The 24078-nt window shown below is 41.4% G+C and overlaps 1 protein-coding gene across 1 annotated transcript; it reads right to left on the bottom strand.

Annotated features, from left to right (window-relative positions):
• Nucleotides 1–1275: 1275 nt before the first annotated feature.
• LOC117862137 (protein ENHANCED DOWNY MILDEW 2) lies at nt 1276–20667 on the bottom strand. Its single transcript, XM_034745653.2, has 20 exons — nt 20509–20667; nt 19707–20148; nt 19513–19609; nt 18900–18947; nt 18630–18811; nt 14732–14828; nt 14542–14637; nt 13280–13527; nt 13101–13184; nt 12539–12946; nt 11501–11645; nt 11319–11420; nt 10374–10466; nt 9519–9560; nt 9156–9266; nt 8208–8279; nt 3113–3231; nt 2952–3015; nt 2732–2881; nt 1276–2655 (listed from the first exon to the last, which is right to left on the bottom strand). The coding sequence occupies exons 2-20, from the start codon at nt 20117–20119 to the stop codon at nt 1435–1437; spliced, it is 3792 nt and encodes a 1263-aa protein (XP_034601544.1). The 5' UTR covers nt 20120–20148; nt 20509–20667; the 3' UTR covers nt 1276–1434.
• Nucleotides 20668–24078: the final 3411 nt, after the last annotated feature.

The following is a 24078-nucleotide window of genomic DNA, read 5'->3' as shown; positions in this document are numbered from 1 at the left end:
GAACCTGGTTTGCCTTATTCAATTTACCTTGACTTCCTCTCCGTTGAATGGGTAGTGCCCATGCACTACTACGTTGTGTGCTGTACCACCACTTCAGAAATCAATATTCCCCCTTCCATATCGTGGATCTGCTAGCCTGGAAGAAGAGACATGAATAGATTATTATAATAATAGGAGGATGAACATCCAGATCTATATCTTACAATGGGATTATGTAAGAATTATGATCCTTTATATACGTCGGCACGCATGATATCTCATGCGCTGGTACACTAGTCTGGAGGACGAGACATGAATAGATTATTATAATAATAGGAAGATGAACATCCAGATCCGTACCTTACAATATGGGATTATGTAAAAATTATGATCCTTTGTATATGTCGGCACACATGATATCCCATGAGTCGGTACACTAGCTGTATTTGATTGGCATGTCAAAAAAAAATATACGCCAACACGCATGATATTTTCATGCACCAATACACAATATGTAAGAGGTAAAATAGAATCCCGTAGTTCTATTCCCTCCGTTCAAATTGTAAGTCATTTTACTTTTTCTAATATATAGTTTTTCTATTCACTTAGATGTAGTGTCTGTGAATCTAGAAAAGCTAAGGGGATGTTTGGGAGATAGGGGCTAAACTTTAGCCACTGTCACATCGGATGTTTGATACTAACTGGAAGTATTAAACATAGACTAATTACAAAACTAATTGCACAACCCCTAGGCTAAATCACGAGACGAATCTATAAGCCTAATTAGTCCATGATTTAACATGATTTAACAATGTGGTGCTACAGTAACCATTCATTAATGATGGATCAATTAGACTTAATAGATTCGTCTCGCGATTTAGCCTAATGGTTCTGCTATTAGTTTTGTAATTAGCTTATGTTTAGTCCTTCTAATTAGCATCCGAACATCTAATGTGACAGGACTAAAGTTTAACCCCTAATATCCAAACAAGACCTAAAACAACCTACAATTTGAAACGGATGGAGTATCAGCTGTAACGGACACCGGGACTTTTGAAATTAGCTCGATATAATTCAAACTTTCAACTGGATGTCCCTGACATCGCAGGAATGGGATGCGGAAACAACACGCTTTCTTGAGAAAATAGCATAGTTATTGGAGGACTTCAATGGGTACGCATCAATTTTGAATGCGTCAAACATAGCCTATGTACCTGCTCACGACAAAATTATATACGAGGGAAAAAAAACATGTAAAAACAGCCGCTTCATAGATGAAGCTCAAGATTACAACCATGAAGCGCAAAATGGAACCACTAACCAACTTCATTTATATACATAGTAACTTTTAATTTTAACATCCTTGGGGTTCTCTTCCATCTTCATACTATATTACATTTAAACCACAAACGCCGGTTAGAATCTGATCCTATGGAAATTTCAAAAGTTCAGTTACTAGCCATGCCAGTCACCGAAAGAGCCGGGATGTGGGTATGGATACTGCTGCCGAGAGGTGAAGTTCAAAGGATCTGGTGTCAATTCGCTTCTATTGCCAGGAACACCGTACAGGCCTGTTGCATGGTTTGTTTCATGAAGGCGGGGAGTATATCTGTCCATGGTGGACCTCCCTGCTGAACCCAAAGACGAAACTCCATGGGAGGAAGTTAAAGTAAACTGTGTGTCTGCATATCCAGGGTATCCACTTGTATGTGTGCTCTGTCGTCCGTACATTCTTATTTGTGCTCGAATATCAGTGGTAGGAGGGTAAATGGGTGTCTGGGGATGATCATTCCCTGTGTGTGCTCGAATATCAGTGGTAGGAGGGTAAATGGGTGTCTGGGGATGATCATTCCCTGTGTGCCCACCATACATTCTTATCTGTGCTCGAATATCAGTGGCAGTGGACACTGATAGGTTATGGTTGTCCCTGATGCGTCCATCATACATTCTTGCATCCTCCACGTCTACACCAGTAACAGCATTCCTTTGAGCAAAGACAGTATTCTCCATGCTGTAATCCATTGGGTAGTTTTCTAAGTTCTGGTTCCTGTAAAAGCTGCCACCAGTTCCACCAGACGCTGGACCGTATAAATTACTATTTGGACCACCAGCATTAACCCCATTCAGTTCTTTGAGATCAGGACTGTGCATCCTCAAGCCAACACCAACGTTATCAGCAGAAAAGGCAAGGTGCTTTTCTACAGATGCAACTCCATACTCAGCAACATCTCTAATGTAGTCCTCATAGGGTACCCTCTCATGGGGAGATGTGCAGGGCTCATGAACAGGATTACTGAAATAATTGTCCTGATGTGCCATTCTATCAGAGGGGTATTCACTATGAATTGGAGAATCACTCCTCGATTTGTACTGAGAATTCCTAGTCTCAGAGGGTGAGATGCTCATGTCCGAATCTGGTTTTGTAGCATATACTGTACTCTCCAATTCCCTTATCCTCCTGGTGGTATTTGAGGCTATTTCTTCTCTTCTTTCACAATGAGCACCATTTTGATTTTCTTGACATTCATCACTTCTTTTCAAAGCAAACTTCATTTCCTCACATGCAATTTCTACATGTTTTTCTGCAGGGAGTCCATTTACTCGTTCTTGTTTCTCAAAGATGAAGTTTGTGTTCTCACCCATGTAGGTTTCATTCCTAGTCCCAGATCTGCCATTCTGCTCATAAGGAAATTCACAGTTATTATGTGTAGGAAATCATTAAAAAGACAATCCACTTTGGTCTGGAAACAACCTTCAATGTAGAGTGACCATGCTCCTCAGCTATTCTCCTGTGCTTCTGTGTCCAATCAGGACGGCTCCACAAATAGATTGGGGGTGGGGTTACATTCCATTGGTCCATTTGTTTGTCAGTCACATCCAATGAACCGGGTAAATAGAATGACTGCAACACATAAATAAGTCAACTACTATGTGAAGCAGGAGATTGGTTCTTCCATTGGATATGTTCATACCTTTCCAGAAAGACTTCCAGTATCCTCCCACACCAAATCATAAGGCTGCCGCTTTTCATCCAACCTGATAATGTCCAGCACAGAGGTGAAATATGAACAAGGGAGAATAAATGACAGTATAAATCTGTCTAATTCTACTTTCCAAGAAATGTTTCTATTACCTTTCAGTTTCCTTAGGAACAATTAGTATAATGAGCTTTGGCTTGAAAGTAAGCGCCTTGTCAATGAATTTGTTTGCAAGGATTGCTTTTGATCCAAAAGGAGGATTAAGGCCCATGATCTGCAGAATTGAAGTTTCATGACAACTAGTTGAATATATGGCATACACAATTCTTGAAGTAAAACATTGTTTTTTAACAAATCACCAAATGCTATATGCGCCAAAAGGGTAAGACAGTAGGCATCCTCTTATGGCCCCACATAAGTATAAAAATATGTAGCCTCTTTGAACACATTTAAATCACACACAATCTGAACTCATACCTTGTTCGGTTTGAAGGGGATTGGAGAGGATTGGAGGGGATTAAATCTCCAACAAGTCAAAATTCCCCTCAACCCCCTCCAATCCCCTTGGGAAGGGGATTAACCGAACAAGGCCTTAACGCCATCAATTTTTGGAGCACTTGTATATTCACACATCTAGATTCAAGACAACAACTCCGCCTATGTTGTCTCAACATAGCAGGTCCCAAGCCCTGGTAAAGGAGGAGGGTTGTGATAGGCTTGGCGAGCCAACATTAAACCTAGCCATTCTAATGGAGATGAAACCCAAGAGAAATCCATTGGGGGCATAACCCTCTTAGCGACGCGCCATATCGGAACCCGGGTACGGTGTTAAATGGGCAAGGGCCGGGTCGTCTCCCCCTTGGTGACACGACGTGTCGCGATCTGGGCATGGTGTCAAGTGAGCAAGGATCGGGTCGTCATTTCCTTAGTGGCGCGCTACATCGGCGCCCGGGTGTAGTGAAAAATGAGCAAGGGTCTTCACATCTCTCTCGACGGGTGCGAAGGGCAAGGAAGCTAGTCGAACCAACTAGGATTTGTGTAGGTAGTTTGAATGTAGGGTCTCTTACAGGTAAGTTAAGAGAGTTAGTTGACGTAGCAATTAGGAGGCGTGTAAATATCTTGTGCGTTCAAGAGACTAAATGGAAGGGCCAGAAGGCGAAGGAGGTGGACAATATTGGTTTCAAGCTTTGGTACATAGGGACAGCTGCAAATAGAAATGGAGTGGGAGTTTTGATTGACAAGAGTCTCAAGGATGGAGCGGTGGATGTGAGAAGGCAAGGGGATAGGATTATCCTAGTTAGGCTTGTCGTTGGTGATATGGTCCTCAACATAATTGGTGTGTATGTCCCCCAAGTAGGCCACGATGAGAGTGCTAAGAGGCTTTTCTGGGAAGATTTAGATAGCCTGGTTAGAATTGTACCTTCTAGCGAGAAGCTTTTCATAGGAGATCTTAATGGGCATGTAGGTACAAGTGCAGGCTTCGAGGCGGTTCATGGAGGTTTTGGGTATGGTAGTAGGAATCAAGAGGGAGAGAAAGTCTTGGACTTTGCAGTAGCTTTTGACTTGATGATAGCGAACACTTTCTTTAGGAAGAGACGGTCCCATTTAGTGACTTTTAGTAGTGGCCAACACTATAGCCAGATTGACTTTATCCTCACAAGAAGAGAGGATAAACGGGCATGCTGGATTGCAAGGTGATACCAGGGGAATGTGTTGTTTCTCAACATAAGCTTGTGGTGGCGGACTTTCATTTTCAGATGCGCGCACGCAGGGATAAACAAGCCAAGATTGCAAGAACAAAGTGGTGGAAACTAAAAGAGGAGACGTCAGAGGTCTTCAAGGAAAGGATAATCAAAGAGGACCCTTGTAAAGAAGGAGAGGACGCAAACAACATGTGGGAGAAGATGGCAAACTGCATTCGGAAGGTGGCCTCGGAGGTGCTTGGAGTGACCAAGGGGGGTAGAGGTGTAGATAAAGGCGTAGATAAAGATACTTGGTGGTGGAATGAGGAAATCCAAATGACTATTAAGGAGAAGAACGAATGCTATAGGCGCTTGTTCCATGGCAGGAGTGTGGACAACATAGAAAAGTACAAGGAGGTAAAGAAGATCGCAAAGCGAGCTGTAAGTGTGGCAAAGGGTAGGGCGTATGAGAATCTTTACCAACGATTAGGTACGAAGGAAGGAGAGAAGGACATCTATAGGATGGCTAAGGTTCGTGAGAGAAAGACGAGGGACTTTGAAGTGCATTCAGGATGAAATGGAGAACATCTTGGTAAAGGAGGATGAGATCAAACATAGATGACGAGAGTATTTTAACAAATTGTTCAATGGTGAGAATGAGAACACAACCTTGCAGTTGGATGACTCTTTTGATGACACCAACAAGCACTTTGTGGGAAAGATCCAAGAATCTGAGGTGAGAGAGGCGTTGAAAAGGATGAAAAGTGGTAAGGTGATGGGCTCGAATGGTATCCCAATTAAGGTGTGGAAATGCCTCCAGGATATAGCCATAGTATGGCTAACCAAGTTGTTCAACCATATTTTTCGATCAAACAAGATGCCGGAAGAGTGGAGGAGAAGCATACTGGTACCAATATACAAGAATAAGGGAGATATTCAAAGTTGTACTAATTACTAAGGAATTAAGTTGATGAGCCATACTATGAAGCTATGGGAGAGAGTTATCAAGCATCGTTTGAGAAGGATAACACAGGTCTCCATGAACCAATTTGGTTTCGCGCCTGGAAGGTCAACCATGGAAGCTATTTTCTTAATAAGAAAAGTTATGGAACGGTATAGGGAGAAGAAGGACCTACACATGGTTTTCATTGACTTGGAGAAGGCGCATGACAAAACACCAAGGAATGTTATGTGGTCGGCTTTGGACAAACATAAAGTCCCAACGAAGTACGTTGGACTTGTTAAGGACATGTACAACAATGTTGTAACTAGAGTCCGAACAAGTGATGGCGACACAGATGACTTTCCGATTAGAATAGGACTGCATCAAGGGTCTGCTTTAAGCCCTTATCTATTTGTGTTGGTGATGGATAAGGTAACAAGGGATATTCAAGGGGATATACCTTGATGTATGCTCTTCGTGGATGATGTAGTGCTAGTTGATGAAAATCGAGCAGGAGTAAATAGGAAACTAGAGTTGTGGCAGGAGACTCTAGAGTCAAAATGTTTTAGACTCAGCAAAACTAAAATTGAATATATGAGATGTGACTTTAGCACTACTACACATGAGGAGGGAGATGCCAGTTTGGAAAGCCAAGTAATGCCCACGAAGGATACATTTCGATATTTGGGATCAATGCTACAATGAAATGGGGATATTGATGAGGATGTTAGTCGTAGAATCAAAGTGGGGTGGACGAAGTGGTGCCAAGCATCAGGAATCTCATATGACGAGGGTACCATTGAAGCTAAAAGGCAAGTTTTATAGGACGGCGATTAGACCTGCAATGCCATATGGTGCAGGATGTTGGCCTACAAAAAGGCAACATGTCCAGCAGATAAGTGTTGCGGAAATGAGTATGTTGCGTTGGATTTGTGATCATACAAGAAGGGATCGAGTCCGGAATGAGGATATACGTGGTAGGTTAGGGGTAGCACCAATTGAAGAAAAGCTTATCCAACACCGGCTGAGATGGTTTGGACATGTCCAACAGAAGGCTCCGGAGGCACCGGTGCGTAGTGGAACCCTAAGGCGTGACAGTAATGTGAAGAGAGGCATAGGAAGACCAAAATTGACATATATGCAATAAAAGAAGATTTGAAGGGATGGAATACACCCAAAGATTTAGCCTTGAATAGGAGTGCTTGGAAAATAGCTATTCATGTGCTTGAACCGTGATTTGTGGCTCTTGCCCCAATTTGCTTGGGACTAAAAGGCTATGTTGTTGTTGTAGATTCAAGACAACATGATAAACTGGGGGAGACCGCTTCCACAGCTTTTCACTAAGAAGAATCTCTTCATGGCCCGGTCAAGAAAAGACCCCGAAGGCCAGCTGCACGGACATGCCAGACGATGCCCAGGAAACGTGGGCCACATGCATTTTGCTGAAAGCAACCACAGTGATTACAGGTATAACTCGAAACAGCCACAAGGGGCCTTTTTCTCCAGCCCCGTTCAATTCGCTCCCACAGGGGAACAAGGCCTGCTGGATGCTATTCAGGTGCTCTGACCACTAGGGTTGCCCATCCGCGGATGATAATCACATTGCCAGTCAGTTACTGTTGCCTGTGTTAAACAAAATTAGTTCAGGTGGTGCCTAAGAGCTAGATGGTGCTGATGATGAGGTAATTAGCATATCTAAGCAATGTGCTTTTAACATGCCATCTGGAGGACATTCAGCCACCTAAGTAGTACTTAGGTGCTAGGTGCCAGGCAGCAGCTGGTCACCCACATAGCGTCTTCTTTTTCTTCCAGATACACAGGAGCACACAGCGTCTTTTGAAACACTGCTGCTGTGAGCACGTGTAATGCAAACAACTGTTGTTGGCAATAGAGGAAGATCGAATGAACCAAGATATCCAGGGCGAGAAAGAAACAATATAAACTTCAATGCTATGCTTGCGATAAATGAACAGAAGTTTTACTGGATATGTCATAAGTTGGTGAACCTGTTATGAAAAATGGCATTGGTTTACAAAACTTTCCCTGAAAACGCCAGTAAAAATTACACTAAAAATGCAAGCTAGTGGAATGAGACAAATTAGCGAAAGAAAAGAGGTGACAAACTGAAAGTGCAAATCAACCGTACGAAACTATTTTGTCCAAGGGTAATGCATGTTCTATGACTAAAAATACAGAAGTTTACAAAGAATTGGCAACAATGAAAACAGTGGCCAAATTTGGGAGCAATCAAATTACAGCGACAATGGTTAGGCACCCGCTAATCTACAGTAAGCATAAACTCCATCCGGCATGGAGGTGGTAAGTTGGATGGCCTGGCTTTAATGAATGTACAATCATTCCCGACATACATCATTTTTATTTTCATTCAACATAAAAAATTCAAATTCTGAGATCTAAACAACATTGTCCAGAGCAAACAGCTTATTATCACCATTAACAATCAAAAAGAGCATCATATTTGTGTATTGTTATTAGCAAGTGGAACTAAATAATGTTGTCATTTTAGTCATGATCGGTCAGGTCAGGATCGTAGTTCTGAGCAACACTGCAAGTTATCAAATTTGGAATTCTCAATAGCTTTAATTACAGAGAAAAGATCCATACTAGTTTAGAACCATGTGGTAGTTCTTTTGGACGCACAGTCATCCAGTCCCTCTTTTCAAAACAGAAAGAATTCTGCAAAATGACACTTGCTATGTCAGACCCCATGTAGAAAATGTATGCAATTATAAATGTGAGGCACAACTGCTTTGAGTAAGCATGCTAAATGAATCTTGAAAAGGGATAATAAGAAAATTCAAGTAATGGCAATTCTCACAAGTGACACAATACGTTCCAGGATGTGATGAGTTGCGATGCATTGCATCAATGAGTGCAGACATGAGTGATGCAACTAAGTTCAAATGAACCCACTAAAATTATACCTTCCATGGACATAGATTATATACTTATGGAAGTATAATAAATAGTGAATGGAAAGACCATGTTAATTTGAATATCTGTAGTAATAATGAGAAATTGCTTGAACAAGTATAAAAGCCAAATTTAATAGTTCGGCTAGATAATCAAGTGAAAACAAACTGAATCCACCCTATAGTCATAAATACACAGCCCGCACTAACAATTTTCTATAGTGTAACCCAACCAATCAACCTTAGAGCACAAGTCTTTACTGGGTTCAATCAAGTTTATTTTCTGACAAAACAAAATCGCAGACTAAAATCATCTTCCGAAGAATCGCAGGACATGATGCATGTTGAAGACTAAAAATGTGATAGTTACTGGATTTGACTCACTTTTGGACCAGAGATGACACTGTTGACTTGGTACTCTACGAACCTGCTCTACCAGCATTTTTTAGTAGGCAGATCACCGACATATGAAAAGTCCAACACAAGGGAATTGCTACTGGACCATTATTTTCTGAACCTACAACTGAGGCATCCCTGACTGGCTCTTGTAGTGTAATTGCATAATAAACAAACGAGTTTTCAAAGGGTTATTTAGTCAAGCATGATCTTATAAAAAGGGACTATAGTTTACCAATTTTACCTTTGGTCGAATAACATCATAATTCCTGAAGTTGCATTTTTTGCCAACTTTATCAAGCTTTTCTTTCATAAACTGACTGAAGTCATTTAGACCACAAGAGAAATCCACAATCTGCTAGAAAGAGCATTTATGTGACCATGTCCCAAGCAAGTTACTCAATGTACTTAATAACAAATGAAAACTATAACAGAAACAAAAGATGCATATGCTGTCACAATAGTTGTAAGCATTTAAGTATAAATAAAGTGAACCCTGCAAGTTTTGCACTGCCTTACATCTCTGATTTACAGACTACCAACTTTAGTTGATCTACAAAATGTCAATGCAAGCATGTGTGGCTTTGGGGTTGCAAGGTGAACATACCGTGTCGCCAGGTTGAACATACCAATGAAGTTTATCAACAATCTGCGACAAGAAAGACAGATTCATTTGCAAGTGTGAAGCAGGTTAAAACAACAGAACAACATTAATTAAGAAAGTCTCAAATGAAAATACTAAAGAAGCAAATTATTATGTTTGCTTATATGATAACTGAAAAGAGGTATATTTTCAGGAGATGTTATCGTTGTTAAATCACAGCTAGATGATGTTACTCATACAAAACCCACTGGAGCCCAAACAGTTGAATAGACCCAGGCAGCGGTTACTAAACATGCATAGATGCATTTGCAGGTACCACACTTTCAACTAAAATATATATAGATGACAGGAGGATTACTAATAATGAGATGTCCAAGTGGAATTTGCATAGATATTAAATAAACAGACAAATTCCAGACTTTCAATCGAAATGCAATGCTCACAAAAACATGTATACTCAATTATTGTCTTTGAAATAGAGGCGTCAAACAAGCTTAACTATATATACGAGAAGTATTGAATGCACACATTTAATTGCAAATCATTCACATTAAATGTCATTTGTGAACTGGTGTTTTACGGTCAAGCATTCCATTGTTCACCACCATGCAGTCGTCTCATGTTAGCACAGACCTCAAGGTAGGGCAAGACCCATGGTTACAATAGCCACCTCAATAAATGGATAAAATTTTGGGAATGTGCATTTTTTTCTATCTTTGCTTAAATCAAGCATCTAATATTGTCCTATTTAACAAAGGCGCTTTTATTTCATCAATGTAGAGACCAACATATATTTGAGAATGAAAGCGTTAAGTTCCCACTTATCATGCAATTGCAAAGCTTTGAATATAAATGTACCTCATTGAGTTTCTCCTTCTTTGTGAAATGCCGACCAAACGAAGTGTAGCGCATACCATGAATGAAAGGTGCAAGGTACACTCTGAGCTTATTCTGGTAACAGAATGGTACTATATTAGAATAGTTTATCAATACAATAAGATGGTGTTTGGTTCATGGAACGGTAACGTAAATGCAAATGGAATGGGATTGCAGTGCTTTCAACTATGGAATGAGTGATTACACTCTTTGTTTGGTTCAACTGCGGTAACGTAATCAAATAGTATGCTTCTTCTAATCTGCAAAAACAGCTTCTGTTTTCTGATTACGGAGGGAAAGGGGTGGTAAGATGCTTATATAGCATGGGGATTTGATTACAGTGTTAACCGATTACGGATGGGTGCAAACAAACAGCTGTAACATGATTCATGACCATCCGTAATCCAAATGCGTTACATTTTGCTGAACCAAACACCACCTAAGTAGCTACAGTTACAATAAGTGGTAATTCATGAGATATGCACTGGCCAGGTACTATTAAATCTACAGACATGTACCCACTGAATTGTGCACTATTTCTAATGACCAGTCTATTTTATTATTTCTACATAATCAAAGATCAAAGTTCCACTACATGATTTATGAGAACTGGCATCTTGCAGCCGGATGATAATGGTTTGTGAGCAGGGGAGTAACCGCTAAAAATGTTCAGTGCAAACATAATAAATGCCACAATAACTTACCATTTGCTCAACTAAACCCATAAAGAAAATGGAGACCATCCTTATGCTGTGCAACTCAAAAAGGTTAACACAACCCTATTACTGGTTTGCTCTTTCATAGGTTGTTTCGTTGAATGATGGATATACATTTTTTTTAAAGAAAAGGCTATAGCTGATCAGAAAGGGAAAGAGGCTACAAAATGACTATTATCAAATGATACATAAAGTGCTAGTATCTACATACATTCCACCTTGTTAACTGCCTCAAGACTTCAGCTTCACATACTGCTTTAGCATCATCAATGGTACCTCCGTGTTCCAGTTTTTGTAAAGCAGCTTGTACAGCCTGCAAAAGTCATAGATCCATACATGAACAATCGACTATCGATGGATATACTAGTTTTCACTGTTTGAATTTTGGGGTACCTGAATAGAACGCTCAAGCTTGCCCCGTGCAATGATTTTGTCAATCTGCCTGCCGGAGGTTTTATAAGTTGAAGGGATGGCACACCGTCGAGAGATATCGTCCAATGTCAAGGAACAGACCTCCTTTTCTACCAAAGCTAGCACCCTATGATACAATAAAATATATCATCATTCATAACTGGCATCAGGAATCTTTATGTTTGGTCATAGCTTTTACCCCTATTATGCCTCATTATTATCACTGCAATTCCAAATGAGCCTCAACATGTTACGTCCCAAACATTCTGTGTTGAACACTCTCGCAAAATTCTCTTAACTCTCATAATTCCAAATAGTACAGCAACAGATTCAGAGATCATAAAAGCAAAAGATTTCTTATATTTTAACACATAAGAGTAAGGATAATTGACCTGTTTCACTTTATAAAAGACAGCATTTTCCCACTTTGTTTCATGGATATACCCTTGTATCTGGGTGGTCCTAGATTAGAGGTGTCAATGAGCTAATGCATACAATTAAGATGTACAGGTGGCATATTGCGAATAAAAAAATATAAGCACACAGGAATCCGCAATACTAGGAACCATAAAAGGAAGATAAATATTGGAAAAATAAACCAAACACAGATACTTTCTCATTAATTCTTCCATCAAATGGTGATTACATATTGGATCTGAGCAATCACTCATCCTGAAACAAACTGAAAGGGTTAACACTATATGTTTGGTGCAGGACTGGCCCTGGGTAGAAATATCTAACTCTGGAGCCACTGAATACTCATCTCTACATGATGTCAAGGCGAGGCAGCCTAGACATTATAGCCTATTAAATCAAATTCAGAGTCTGGACATATCCAAAAGCTCTTTTGCTGATAGTCAGAAGGAAAGGAGGCTTGAATTCTTGGATTATGTCAACTAACTAAAGGAGTTTCTGCGAGCTAGAAAATTAAGCAACATGTGCTCTTGCAAAACAAAATAACATATTCTAGTGCCTTGCTATAGTAGTTTGTTTCTATATGAAATGGTGGACCCAAGTTACCTCTTCTCAGTATCACCATCAATAACAGGAAATGAGCTCTGGGGTGTTTTCCCTGTTGCCAGTGAAGACAAACTCTCCAACTCTTGCTCCTCTTCCTTCAGATGTTTTAGACTACTTACAAGAGCAGCACGCTTGACCACAGGTTCTTCAGGCTGTATCATTCCTTTGAGGTTTTTAGCTTTTTTCTTCTCAGGTTCAAAACCAGATTGGTCAAATGAACCCTTCATACCAACCCTTCTTGAAGATTTCTGCATAGGTTCATTAACATACAAGTAGTCAGAAGTCCTCTTTTTCTTCTCGGCTAGTTCCTTAACTTTCTTCTTTACAGAATCCAGTGGCTTTGAAATATGAGGAAATTTTAAGTGATCTCTGGATGGTGTTCCAATATCAATGTCCATATCATGGTCCCTGTAACAGTAAGTTATATGTAGGGTTTGATAAGCAATTATGGTATAAATTTGGCGAGAAGCTAAAAGGCACAAATTATGGAAGTTATGAGAAACTATGACAGAAATTTTCATGTGCAACTGGGCCTGAAAATTTTACAAGGAGGTTTACATACAGGCAGTAGATAAGAATTCTCTTTGAAAGTTCCCAAGCTCGCGTTATGATGCCCTCAGCATCATTGTCTTCAAATGAAATTTCCCTATAAAACAATTTCAACAATTAGATGTATAAAATCATTTCATGTTTTTATTAAGAATAAATTGATCCAGGGAACAAATAGTAAAAATTGTATACATTGGCAAACATTTTCTGTGGTAAGATCTTGGGCAACGTCTGCAAACAGCAAACTGCAGCGGCTCTTGAGTCCTATCCTCTAGGCCTTTACACTGAAAGCACCAATGCACAGGGCATGTGAATGAAATCCCAGCCACAATACTTTTCTCCAACTCCAAGGCTTCATTCTTGTTGTTAGGATGAAGTAGTTGCGCAACACACTTGGGGTGGTAAAAGTGCCCACATGTTGCGTTATTGCAAAGAAACACCTAAATAATAATGTTAGTCTCAGAAGCTTCAAGAAGGAATTTTAATCAACTATCAACTAAGATACATAGGATAAAGGATTTATGAGGAAAAGTATTGGCATCTCTTCAACTTGCACATTCATCTATTGCTAGAAGAGTTCCAGGAAGCGGCACTTTTTAGCATGTGAAACTTCTAAAATTTCAAGTAGATGCTCCTCACTTTAATAAAATGTAATGTAAAGGTATAATGCCCTAGTTAACATTAGAGAAGGAATTTGCAATAAATGTGAAAATACCTATAAATAGACATATATATTCCTGGCTCTGAGACCAGGTACCAGAAGCATCAAGACATAAACGCCTGGTGAGATCATGAGTGACCATCAAAAGTAATGCTGGATTGCTGATACAAATTGCTGTCCGACACTATGGACAGCAAGGAGCCACAGCCCACAACAACTTGGTGCTCTCAGCACTTCAGCAGACACCGATGCCATATCAACTCAGCCTCAGCAGTAATGGGATACAGCCATCTGCTTCTTAGGCTTCAAAGCAATAAGAAAGGAACCAAGGAAAACAATAGGTGGAAACAGGCCAACAGGCAGGAGGGAGATAGACCGGATCACATCACAATATGCCTAAAACTACAGCAAACTAGAGCAAGGAAAGAACAGATGGCAACATGGTTCCATTCAGATAGCGAAGGAGTTCAAGATGACTAGTGAATAGCAGTAGGTGCAACAGCAAACTGGCTTATGGATGTGAACATGTGACTAAGTGACACGTGCAATAACCATCTTAAAGGGTATGGAAACGCTCATATTAAGTGCTCCGCTGCCACTTATTGATGACAGTCAACCTTTAATGATGCAGTACTTTCATAAAGGATATGAACAAGCCCATTATATTCTTGCTTCTACGATGACAACTACCCTTTTTGCTTGCAAAGGATGACTCAACATATGCACTGTTTTGGCAAGGCTTAATATAGTTGTCAAGCACTTATAATGTCCATTGTTTCATAATGCCATATACCTTCGCATTTGTTCCATCTGAAGGCTCCAACTCTCCACAGACAAAACACTGGTGCTGCTTATACTCGCAATTCTTGCACAGGAAATTTTTTATAGCCTACAAAGAATTACAAATGAATACCTGAAAAATAGGGAGGAAAGAAAAAGCAATTGAGTCTGGGTGCTCTTTATCAGCCAAAGTTCAAAATTACCTTAACTTCTGCCTTTGTGTACCCCAATGTTGCACAGTAAGAATCTTCACCATCTCCTAATTTTGCATGGAAGGATCTCATGCATGAACCTTCACAGCTAACAAGTAAAAAAGTGGTGAAATTAGAATATTGGAGAAGTATGCAAAATATGGCAGGCTTTATCACTCAGGAAAGGTGCATGGAAATAATAATTCATGTTCATAGCATATGACAAAAGCACCTTTTGTATCATTGCAGAAGGAATCCCATATATAACATTTTATATGCACACGTAATTTAGACTTAGCCTATTCAATTCCATTGTCATGTCAATCAAATATCATGAGAGCTGGATCAAATGAACTACAATCAACCGACAAAGGTCTCCAGTAAAGAATGATGGAAGCAATCATGATGTTTCTCAAGTACTAGTGTGTAGGACTTGACGTGCGGCACAAGATAGTCAAAATTTTGTAGCTAGTGGTAAGGTGTCTAATGTGGCAGGAGCTACATGTATGGAGTCCTCAGGTGACTAGTTAGGTAAGAGATCAAGTTGTTTTGTTTAGTATGGTAACTTTGTTAGTTATGGGTCCGTGCTTGAGTTGTTGCATGAGTCTACATGCTATACGATGTTGGGAGTTTGAGTTCATCATGTGTGCATGATACTATAATAGGTTGAGTCATGCTTGTATAAGCTGGTATGCATTCCTGTTTTTGGTAGCTCTTTTTCATTATATGTGGTACGTATGTTGCAAATGTATTTTAGGTGGGTTGGGGTTGTACTTGGTCACTTCCTCTTCTTTAATGAAACAACACGCAGCTTGCATTCTATGTAACATGAGAAAAAGGAGTGGAAAAGGAAAGGAAACGGGGCTAAGTAATCACAGCCTCAAAGAAACTTGTGTTCTCTTGTGTTTATGTGAACAACCAATAGTTTTGGCATCAGAGACTTGAGCCAATCAAGATGCAGAAGATTATGCTCTCCGGAGGCTAGTGCTACATCTAGGAGCGGCAACACTAGCAGCATGCCATCATCAGATTAGTAGTGAGAGGCTACGACATCGACAACACTGGTCCAGAGATGCTAGGCAAGCAAGGCAGCATTGAAGGCACCGTTAAAGGAGGCAACCCAGGTGCACCAATAGCACAAATTCATCAAGGTAAGGGAGACCATGGAAATCCAGCTGTACAAGGTGTCTAGAATGCCTGCAATCTCATTGTGCTCAATGATGCCACAGGTACACGCAGACAACAGTATCATATCATGGCCATGAATGCATACTATGGTACTATTATGTTATGTCGGTATGCATGTTAGTTCGAGTCAATACACATGTTAGAAGATAGTGCAAAAGTACATGTGGGTGCACGCGAGGTGAGTAGAGTGTGCAGAGTTCTTGTGGGTCGGCTCCAGTGAGTCTATAACACCATCAAGATGTAGAAGATAATTGGAGCTGAGGCTAAGATGAAAGGTTGCTGGTAAGCGTGTCACGGCGATGGAGCCATCAAAGCATCCTCCGTGGTGGCAAAAACATATGCATGAGTTTGGCACGACACAAATGGTAACCTTGTCATAGTTGTGACGGCGCTGCGTTGAGGTGAGGTGACGTCCAACTGACTGGATGCCTAGACGTCTAGACGCTTCCCTAGGCGAGGATTAGATGATGCCCTTTGTTAGTCTAATTGGCTGAGTTAGCACTATATGTACCAGAAAAAAACAAAAAAGAACGAGAGAAGAAGAATGAGTAATGAGCCAAAGTTATCCCACGAACAGCCCAATAGCCCATTACTTTCATCCTCCCCAGTCATCGTCATCCTCCGTCTCAAGTCTAAACTCTCGATACCGATGCTGCCGTCCCAACCAGCACCCCTCTAGCCTCTAGCATCGCGGCTTGGCCCTCCTCCCGGAGCTTCGCTTCCTCGCGGGCTCCTGATCCCCACCATCTTTGCAACTCGCTGTCCTCTGGCAAGGTACGTCTCCATCACCTCCTCGTTAGGTGCCAGTATGCCATCCTCCAGGGTGTCGCCGCCTGGCTCCCTGCCAGCACGCGCTGCCTCCATGTCAAGTGGAGATGATAGAACTCGAGCGGAAGCAGGAAAGAAGTGCAAGGGTACTTGAAGATACCAAGATTAAAGGCGTGAAATGACAGAAATAATCTTAATCCTGCATTTAGGAGGTGCCGTGCAGGTGCAGATGGTGTTGTTGCCCGAGTAGCTAGTAGGAAGCTGTACACTTTGGCAGAAGCCACATCTATGGAGTCCTGCGTGACTAATTTGGTAAGAGATCAAGGTGTTTCATATACTATATGGTAACTTTGTTAGTCATAGGATCCATGCATTAGTTGTTGCATGAGTCCATGTACTAAACAATGCTGGAGTAAGACTGTAATAGTCCATCATGCATGCGTGACAAGATGGGAATAGCTTTGCATAAGCAGATGTGTTTTCTCTATATAACATTGGAAAAAGGAGGAAAAGGAAAGGAGACTTGTGTTCTTGTCATTGTCGTCTTCACGCAATTGTTAGATCAAGTGAACAGCCAACAAAAAATGCCAGGAGTGCCAACCCCAAAAGTGCTGTACAATGGAGGATACAGTGCTACCACAAACATAAGACAGAATCACTGAAAACCAATGAGAATCATGAACAATACAAAGCATAGGGCAAATAAACATTAAATAGGAGCACAGATGCAATTCTGTAGGCAAGGTTGCTACAGCGAGAAGATGCATCATCATATTAATATATCAGAGAATCCGAACATCAGCATGTTTGTTAACAATTTTAAATGGAGGATATCTCAAAGCCTACAATTATTTTTACACATGTTGCACAGAGCTAAAAGTTTTGGTGCCCACTGCAGAAACCTACAACTATTTCAACACTTCTGTCGCAAAAAGCTACAACTTTCTCAAGATGGACCCACCCATCAGCCTCTAAGGTAGGCCCATTATGTCAACCTGTAGCTTTGTAAGAAAATTGTAGTTTCCAGCAGTAAGTATCAAAATAGCTGTAGGTTTGTGCAATGGGTGTCAAAAGTTGTAGTTTTCTGCAACATGCCAAAATAGCCGTATGTTTTTGAAGCTTACTCTTTTAAAATGTGATATTCGCAAATTGAGAGACCGGTAATTGCTAGAGATGAAATAAACTCAACTGTACAACCTTATTCAGTTTGAGCATATAGCTGATAACAGTCTTTGTCTCTACATAGATCCTATAAACTATCATATTTTTGGAAATAGAGAAAGAAGCCTCTTGTATTCCTTTTAAATTTTATTTATCACATTGTTTTAATTTATAGCTACAATCACATGATGATTAACTTAACATAAAAACCCATAGACAATATTATAATATAGTTTTTTCTACAGCTAACCACAACAGATCCTGAACAGAGGGTACATGTCCTATTTGTTACCTATAACTCTAATGGTCCGAGTTTACAGTGCCAACATGATAGTGATTAATTGATCATTTTCACTTTATAAGAATAGAAGGACTCTTCCTACGGACAACACACTTGAATGTCTATGAAAACTGTGAACTATTAGCTTGTGAGGAGAATTTAGCTACAATCATTCATGTTGGGTCTAAGCAGAACAGAGCGATATTAGAAACTGCTACTGGTAATCAAGTTGTGCATCTTTGCCCTATAATAATGCATATGACCATCAACTAAGCAACATCAAATAGCTGATTTATCAAGGTATTGTGTGTAGCCAAACATAAGCTTTGAGGAACAACCCTATGTTCCTCTAACAGAAGCCTGAAAGATCATGAAATGCATTGAGCTGTTGAAGTCATACACAAGATACATCCGGTTACAACTTGCAACGTTCAACCAGTATGTTTGAAACAGGACAGTCAGCACCTAATTAACAAAAACATCATGCTTCTGCCAAAATAGAAAAGGGCTTACCATAAGAGCTCCCCTCCATTGTCACAGATAGCACAAACTGAATCAAACAAATCTCCATCATCCTCATCCTCTTCATCATCATCGTTACTAGGCTCATGCTTATTGTTATCTTCAACTACCTCCTCCCTTTCTTTATCATCAACAACAAATGGTTGTTTATTGTCCAGATCATTTGAGCCAGCCTAATTGAAATTCAAAAAAAAAAGAAAGAAAGGTTAGAAGCATGGTTTTGATACTTAGAACTTTCAATATGGACATAATCTGGGTTACCTCGTCAATCTTCTCCATAGATTCCTCTTTAATGAATAGTTGCAAAGTCTGTCAAAATTCATCATTAAGTTGTCATGAAGCATGATATTGTAAGCAGTAGGAATCAGTAGTAAGTAATTATAATGATAATGAAGACATACATGACATTAAGATTATAAATCGGTAAATGTTGCAACAAACACATGCTCTTTTAGAAAATCAAATATTTCAATCTTAGACAATTATAAAACAAAGGTTACGACTATGTATTAAGCTGGTATTATTCTTTTTTCATAACAACTAAATCACCAATCTGGAAAAATAAAAATTAAGTGGTGCCTAACAATGAGGTGATAAAATACAACAGCATGCCTAACAACAAGTGGTGCTAATAGTGCTATTAAGATAAGACCTTATGATGGTAGGAAATGTGAAAACAAATTCGACAGCATGCCTCACACTATAAAATCGAATCCATACTATTCAAGATGACAGTACTTTGCATTCATACCAGAATTTTCCTTTATACAAGTTTACAAGAATTTATTAGTAAATATTAAGGACTACAAACACTGAAAGCTGGAGACAACCCCACTAAACCCAACTAGCATATAACAAGAAAAAGATTACATACCTGTGATTTTGCTATAGCAGGGTCTCTCTCAGAAAACAGTTTTATTAGCCGTACATGATCCCTAATGTCATCATCTGAGGGCTTAACCTCATATTTACTGTGACACAAAAAGGTACGCTTCAGAATCTTAATCAGACTTCACAATCACCATGAGAATAAAATAAAATAAAAGAAAAAGATGCAGTAGCACATACTCAAAAACTCGGCGGAGGTAACCCCAAATATTCTCCTCAGAGGCTGTGGGGCTCCTCCGAACAAAGTGAAGCATCTCCACAGTGACCAGCACGGAGCGGACAGTCTCCTCGTAGCTCGGCCTCGGCTTGAGCAGGGCAATCCAGCTGCCCTCCGTGCAGAGCACGGTGATCTCGGGCGAGTCGCCGTCGAGGCCGAGCTTCCACGCCACCACCTGCTTGTAGACGTTCTGGAGGCCGCCGTCCGCCAGGCCGCGCAGGTACACGTCCTTCTTGAAGGAGGGGACCTCCTCGGCGGCGTCGAACTGGAACGGCAGCACGTCGAAGGAGACGAGCGCGTCGTCGTCGTCGACGAAGTAGTAGCCCTGCACCGCTCTCAGCCGGGGTTCCGCGTCGTCATCGTCCGAGGACATCATGGCGCCGCCGCGGCCGTGGCCTACCCAATCTGGAAATGGGAAACGTCAGGCGCGCGGCACGGGGTAACCGACTAACCGAGTACAGATTAGATCTCCAAACAAAGTTGGGGAGAAACTCCATAAACAGAAGGGGGAATTCGGCAAGAGCAGCACGCCAAGTGGAGTACGGCATAATCAGAGTCACCAAATCAATCGGGGAAATCCGCTGCCAGAAACAAGCAACAATCGGAAGGCCCGAATTTCACCCGGAACGAGAAGCCGAGGTTTATCCCCCCAAAATCGCAGCTAAAACCAACCAAAAATCCCCCAAATGAAGAGGAGCAAGGACAGCACGAGGAGGAGGGGCTCTCAGGCTTAGGCGGAGGCGGGAATCGCGGGATCGTACGCACCCTAGAGAGGCCGAGGCGGAGGAGCGCTTCCTGCCGTGGTTCGGCACGGCTCGCCGCCGTCGCAGTCGCGGGAAGAGGTGATTAGTGAGAGGGCCCCCTCGGCTGATGAGGAGGCACACGATAGACGAAACATGAGAGGGAGGGGTCGGGCGGTCAGGCGGCGCTTTTTGACTCGGAGAGTGCGCCGCGCGCGTGCGTGTCGTCTGCTGCTGGTGAGGGGGTTTGACGTGCGGATGCCGCGAGGACGTGTCAGCGGAAACAATCTGCGGGCGACCCGCAAAGCTTTCGACGGATAGGGAAAACGTGGCGCAAATTCGCACGAAAGTCCTCGCCTGAATATTTTTCAGGAAAAAGCATAACAAATCACGAAGGGGCTCGAGGAAAACCATACACAAATCATTTGGTGCTTCTCGATGGTTTTCCATACGTTTGGTTATACCTCGTTTGAGATTTAGCTATATCTTAATCACTTTTTTATGATTATCCGATTGCAAATCAATGACTTGGATCTGCGCTCTCTCTCCCCCTTATCTTCTTCCCAACCGCCTTCCTCCTCTTCATCTCCCCCGATACCGCATCCTTCCTTCTCTCCTCCGATGCCACCACTGCCCGCCCGCCCTCCGCCTCGCCAGCGCCATCCTAGCACCGGCAAAGCCCGCCATCGAGCCCCCATCCCCCACCGCTCCTCCTCCTCCTCCTCCACCGCTGCCGCCGCTGATGGCCGCTCACCCCCACCTCCGCTGCCGCCCTTCCCGTCTCCGACGGTGGGGTCGTCGGATCCACCGCCGCCGTCTCGAGGGCTCCCGCGCTAACCCATCAATGGCGCTTGCCCACGTCACCTCCACCGCCCAGCCGGGGGTCCTCCGCTGCCGACTCCAGCAGCGCCTGCACCACCTCCACTCTCCCGCCATCTCAACCGCCACCACCGCCGGCCGGCGAGCCGCCCCGAAGCCTCCTCTAGATCCGAAGACCACATGTAACCACATGCCCCAACTCCAAACCCAGAACCTGAACTCTAAAGCTCGCCGACACCATTGCCGGAGCTAGGGGAGAACACCTAGAAAAAGTGATTGCGACAAACTTAAAAATCAAGCATTTGAGCTCTAGGAAATCTCTTTTTGCATTCAAGTGGCTTGAAGCGTTTGATATGAAGTTATCCACGAACGATTGCGCGTCTGCGTCTCTTGTTCGCAAAAGCTTTCCAACCAATTTGAACAAAATTCTAGGGGCTAAGTGAAATTGCAATTAATGCATATGATCTTCCGCGCAAAGGTTATACATTCAATTGATTTAGAAGATCTTGTGGGAAAAAAAAGATTTAGACGATCTTTGAAATCAAAGGCTTCCGATACTTTCTATTAATTCCGAAAAATTCCCAAATCAAATTCTTTGACCCTATTAAAATTAATTGTTACTCCCTCCGTTCCAAATTATAAGTCATTCTAATTTTCTTGGAGAGTTGAACCATTTTATTTTTGATCAAAATTATAAAGAAGATCACAAAAGTTTATGGCACTGAATAGATATACTATGAAAATATATTTAATGAAGAAACTAATGGTACCTATTTGGTATCATGAATGTTAGTACTTTATTGTATAAATTTGATCAAATTTGAGATGCTTTGACTCTCCAAAAAAGTTGGAATAACTTATAATTTGGAACGGAGGGAGTAGCATTTATTTCACATTGTTGTACCTCTCCTCGCTCCCTCACCCTCACATGATGGTCAGATTTTAAGCAAGCTGGTGCAACCTAGTTTTAGAATAACCCAACGGTTAGACAGATTCCACCCAAATTGCAAAGGTACTCTTTGTAGTCAACCAGACTTAGGCAAAGATAATGTTCCTAATTTTGCAATCTAACTAATTTAATCAAACATGCTATAATGTCACATGCTAGTTGACAAAGGGCACGAATAGACCTGAGCATTTTGCGGGGTCGAGTTGAAAAAAAAGCTCGATTTATTTTAGACTGAAAATTTGTGCCCACGAAAGTTCCATGAGTGTTGTCGGGCCAAGTTTTCGGGCCGAGCTTGGGCTGGACTCGGGCTTCCTGTTCCTTTTAAGTTAAGAAATAAATAAAATTAATTGTTTGGACTATCGAGCCGGTCCGATTTTTCGCTCGGCCTAGCAGCTAGCATGGGCGGGCCAAAACCCACAGGCTCGTGCTGGGCTCAAAATACTCAGATCTAGGTACGAACCAAACAATTGCTCGGGTGATTGTACTTGTACCTACTACCAATAAAGAATCAAACCATATTTTAGGTTGATGTCTTGCTTTTCGTCAAAGTGCAGTGGCTACTTATTTAGTGGCAGGTGATACATCCATTAATAGTAAGATCCTTGCAGAGTCAATATAGAGACCTGCCATAATAGTCTTTCATAGACGTTTGTAGGTGTATGTACATGTGTGTGATTTGTCTGCATGGTGTTTCTCACGCCAAGCAATTTGCCTTTGTATACCTCAAACATGGCGGAGAAATCATTATAAAAAAACATGACGGAGAAATTGGTAAAGATAATAAAATCTTTCACTGCAAAAATAAAGCAAGAGAAGATTTGCCACCGCGCAATATAGCGCCACCGTGTAACTACTTTTTAAAAAAAGCATCTAAGGGCATAAAAGTCCATAAAAAATACGAACGGTTAAAGCATACAAATACATATCATGTAAAAATTTGTTAAACAAAATTTATGCAAGGAGAAGAAAATAGAAAGTACATGTATGTGAACAATTGTGGATCAAAATTCAGACAAACGCTTATACCTGCAGTTATTCTTGTATAAATTTCTTTTTTATTTCTCCTTACACAAGTGTTTGTTCATCTTCAAATGTGCATGATGACAAATGCCTATAATACCGAAATCCATCTATATTTTTTGATAGATTTTTTACGCACACGCAGATGTAGAAGAGTTATAATAATACCGCAAGGGTAAGAAGGTAATTTTTGATAGATTTTTACGCACATGCATTCTCCAAATGGGTCATCATGGAGTAAAATACCGTGCGAGTTAGCATTGACCAAAGTTAACTTCAGTCGCCAGATTTTGGCTGTAGCCGTAAATTGGCAACCCGCGATATGGTTTGATTAACAATGGCATGTTCCAACACCCAAAACTGGGTCATTTGTGGTACTGGCATCGATAAAGCTAAACACACATGGCTGAGATGGGAGGTTTGGACGATCCTCTCCAATGCAGTGACAAAATGCAGAAATGAACGGCTATATGCAGTAATGCACGATCTGTGGGCGATCGGATTTCGGTTTATAAAATGGAGCACTGTAGAACTGATGCAATCTCTACAACTTCTCTACAATACAACTAATAAAGGTGATTAGGCGAAAAAACTTTCAGTCCCATTGACTGACCCCTGCGAACCATAGTCGGCCTTCGTTTTCTCCTGCCATGGATAGTTTCGCGTAGTTCGATCACATCGAAGCGGCTCACGTTCCGTTTTTTCATCGCAACAACAATTCATATGGATCCACCCTGGATTGCTCGGCCAGTCGTGACGCGGCTCTGAGCACACGCCGCCTTGCTCCGCCGTGTTGCCGGATAGTTA

Source organism: Setaria viridis, chromosome 6, assembly GCF_005286985.2.
Source record: "Setaria viridis chromosome 6, Setaria_viridis_v4.0, whole genome shotgun sequence".
NCBI lineage: Eukaryota > Viridiplantae > Streptophyta > Magnoliopsida > Poales > Poaceae > Setaria > Setaria viridis.
This window is presented reverse-complemented; position numbering and strand designations above follow the sequence as displayed.

Coding starts and splice junctions, on each gene's coding strand:
- LOC117862137 (XM_034745653.2), bottom strand. CDS start 20,119: ATGATGTCCTCGGACGATGACGACGCGGAACCCCGGCTGAGAGCGGTG. Junction 14,829..18,629: donor AATGGAGGGGAGCTCTTATG/GTAAGCCCTTTT, acceptor TTTACTTGTTAG/CTGTGAAGGTTCATGCATGA. Junction 2,656..2,731: donor ATGGTCACTCTACATTGAAG/GTTGTTTCCAGA, acceptor CCTTATGAGCAG/AATGGCAGATCTGGGACTAG.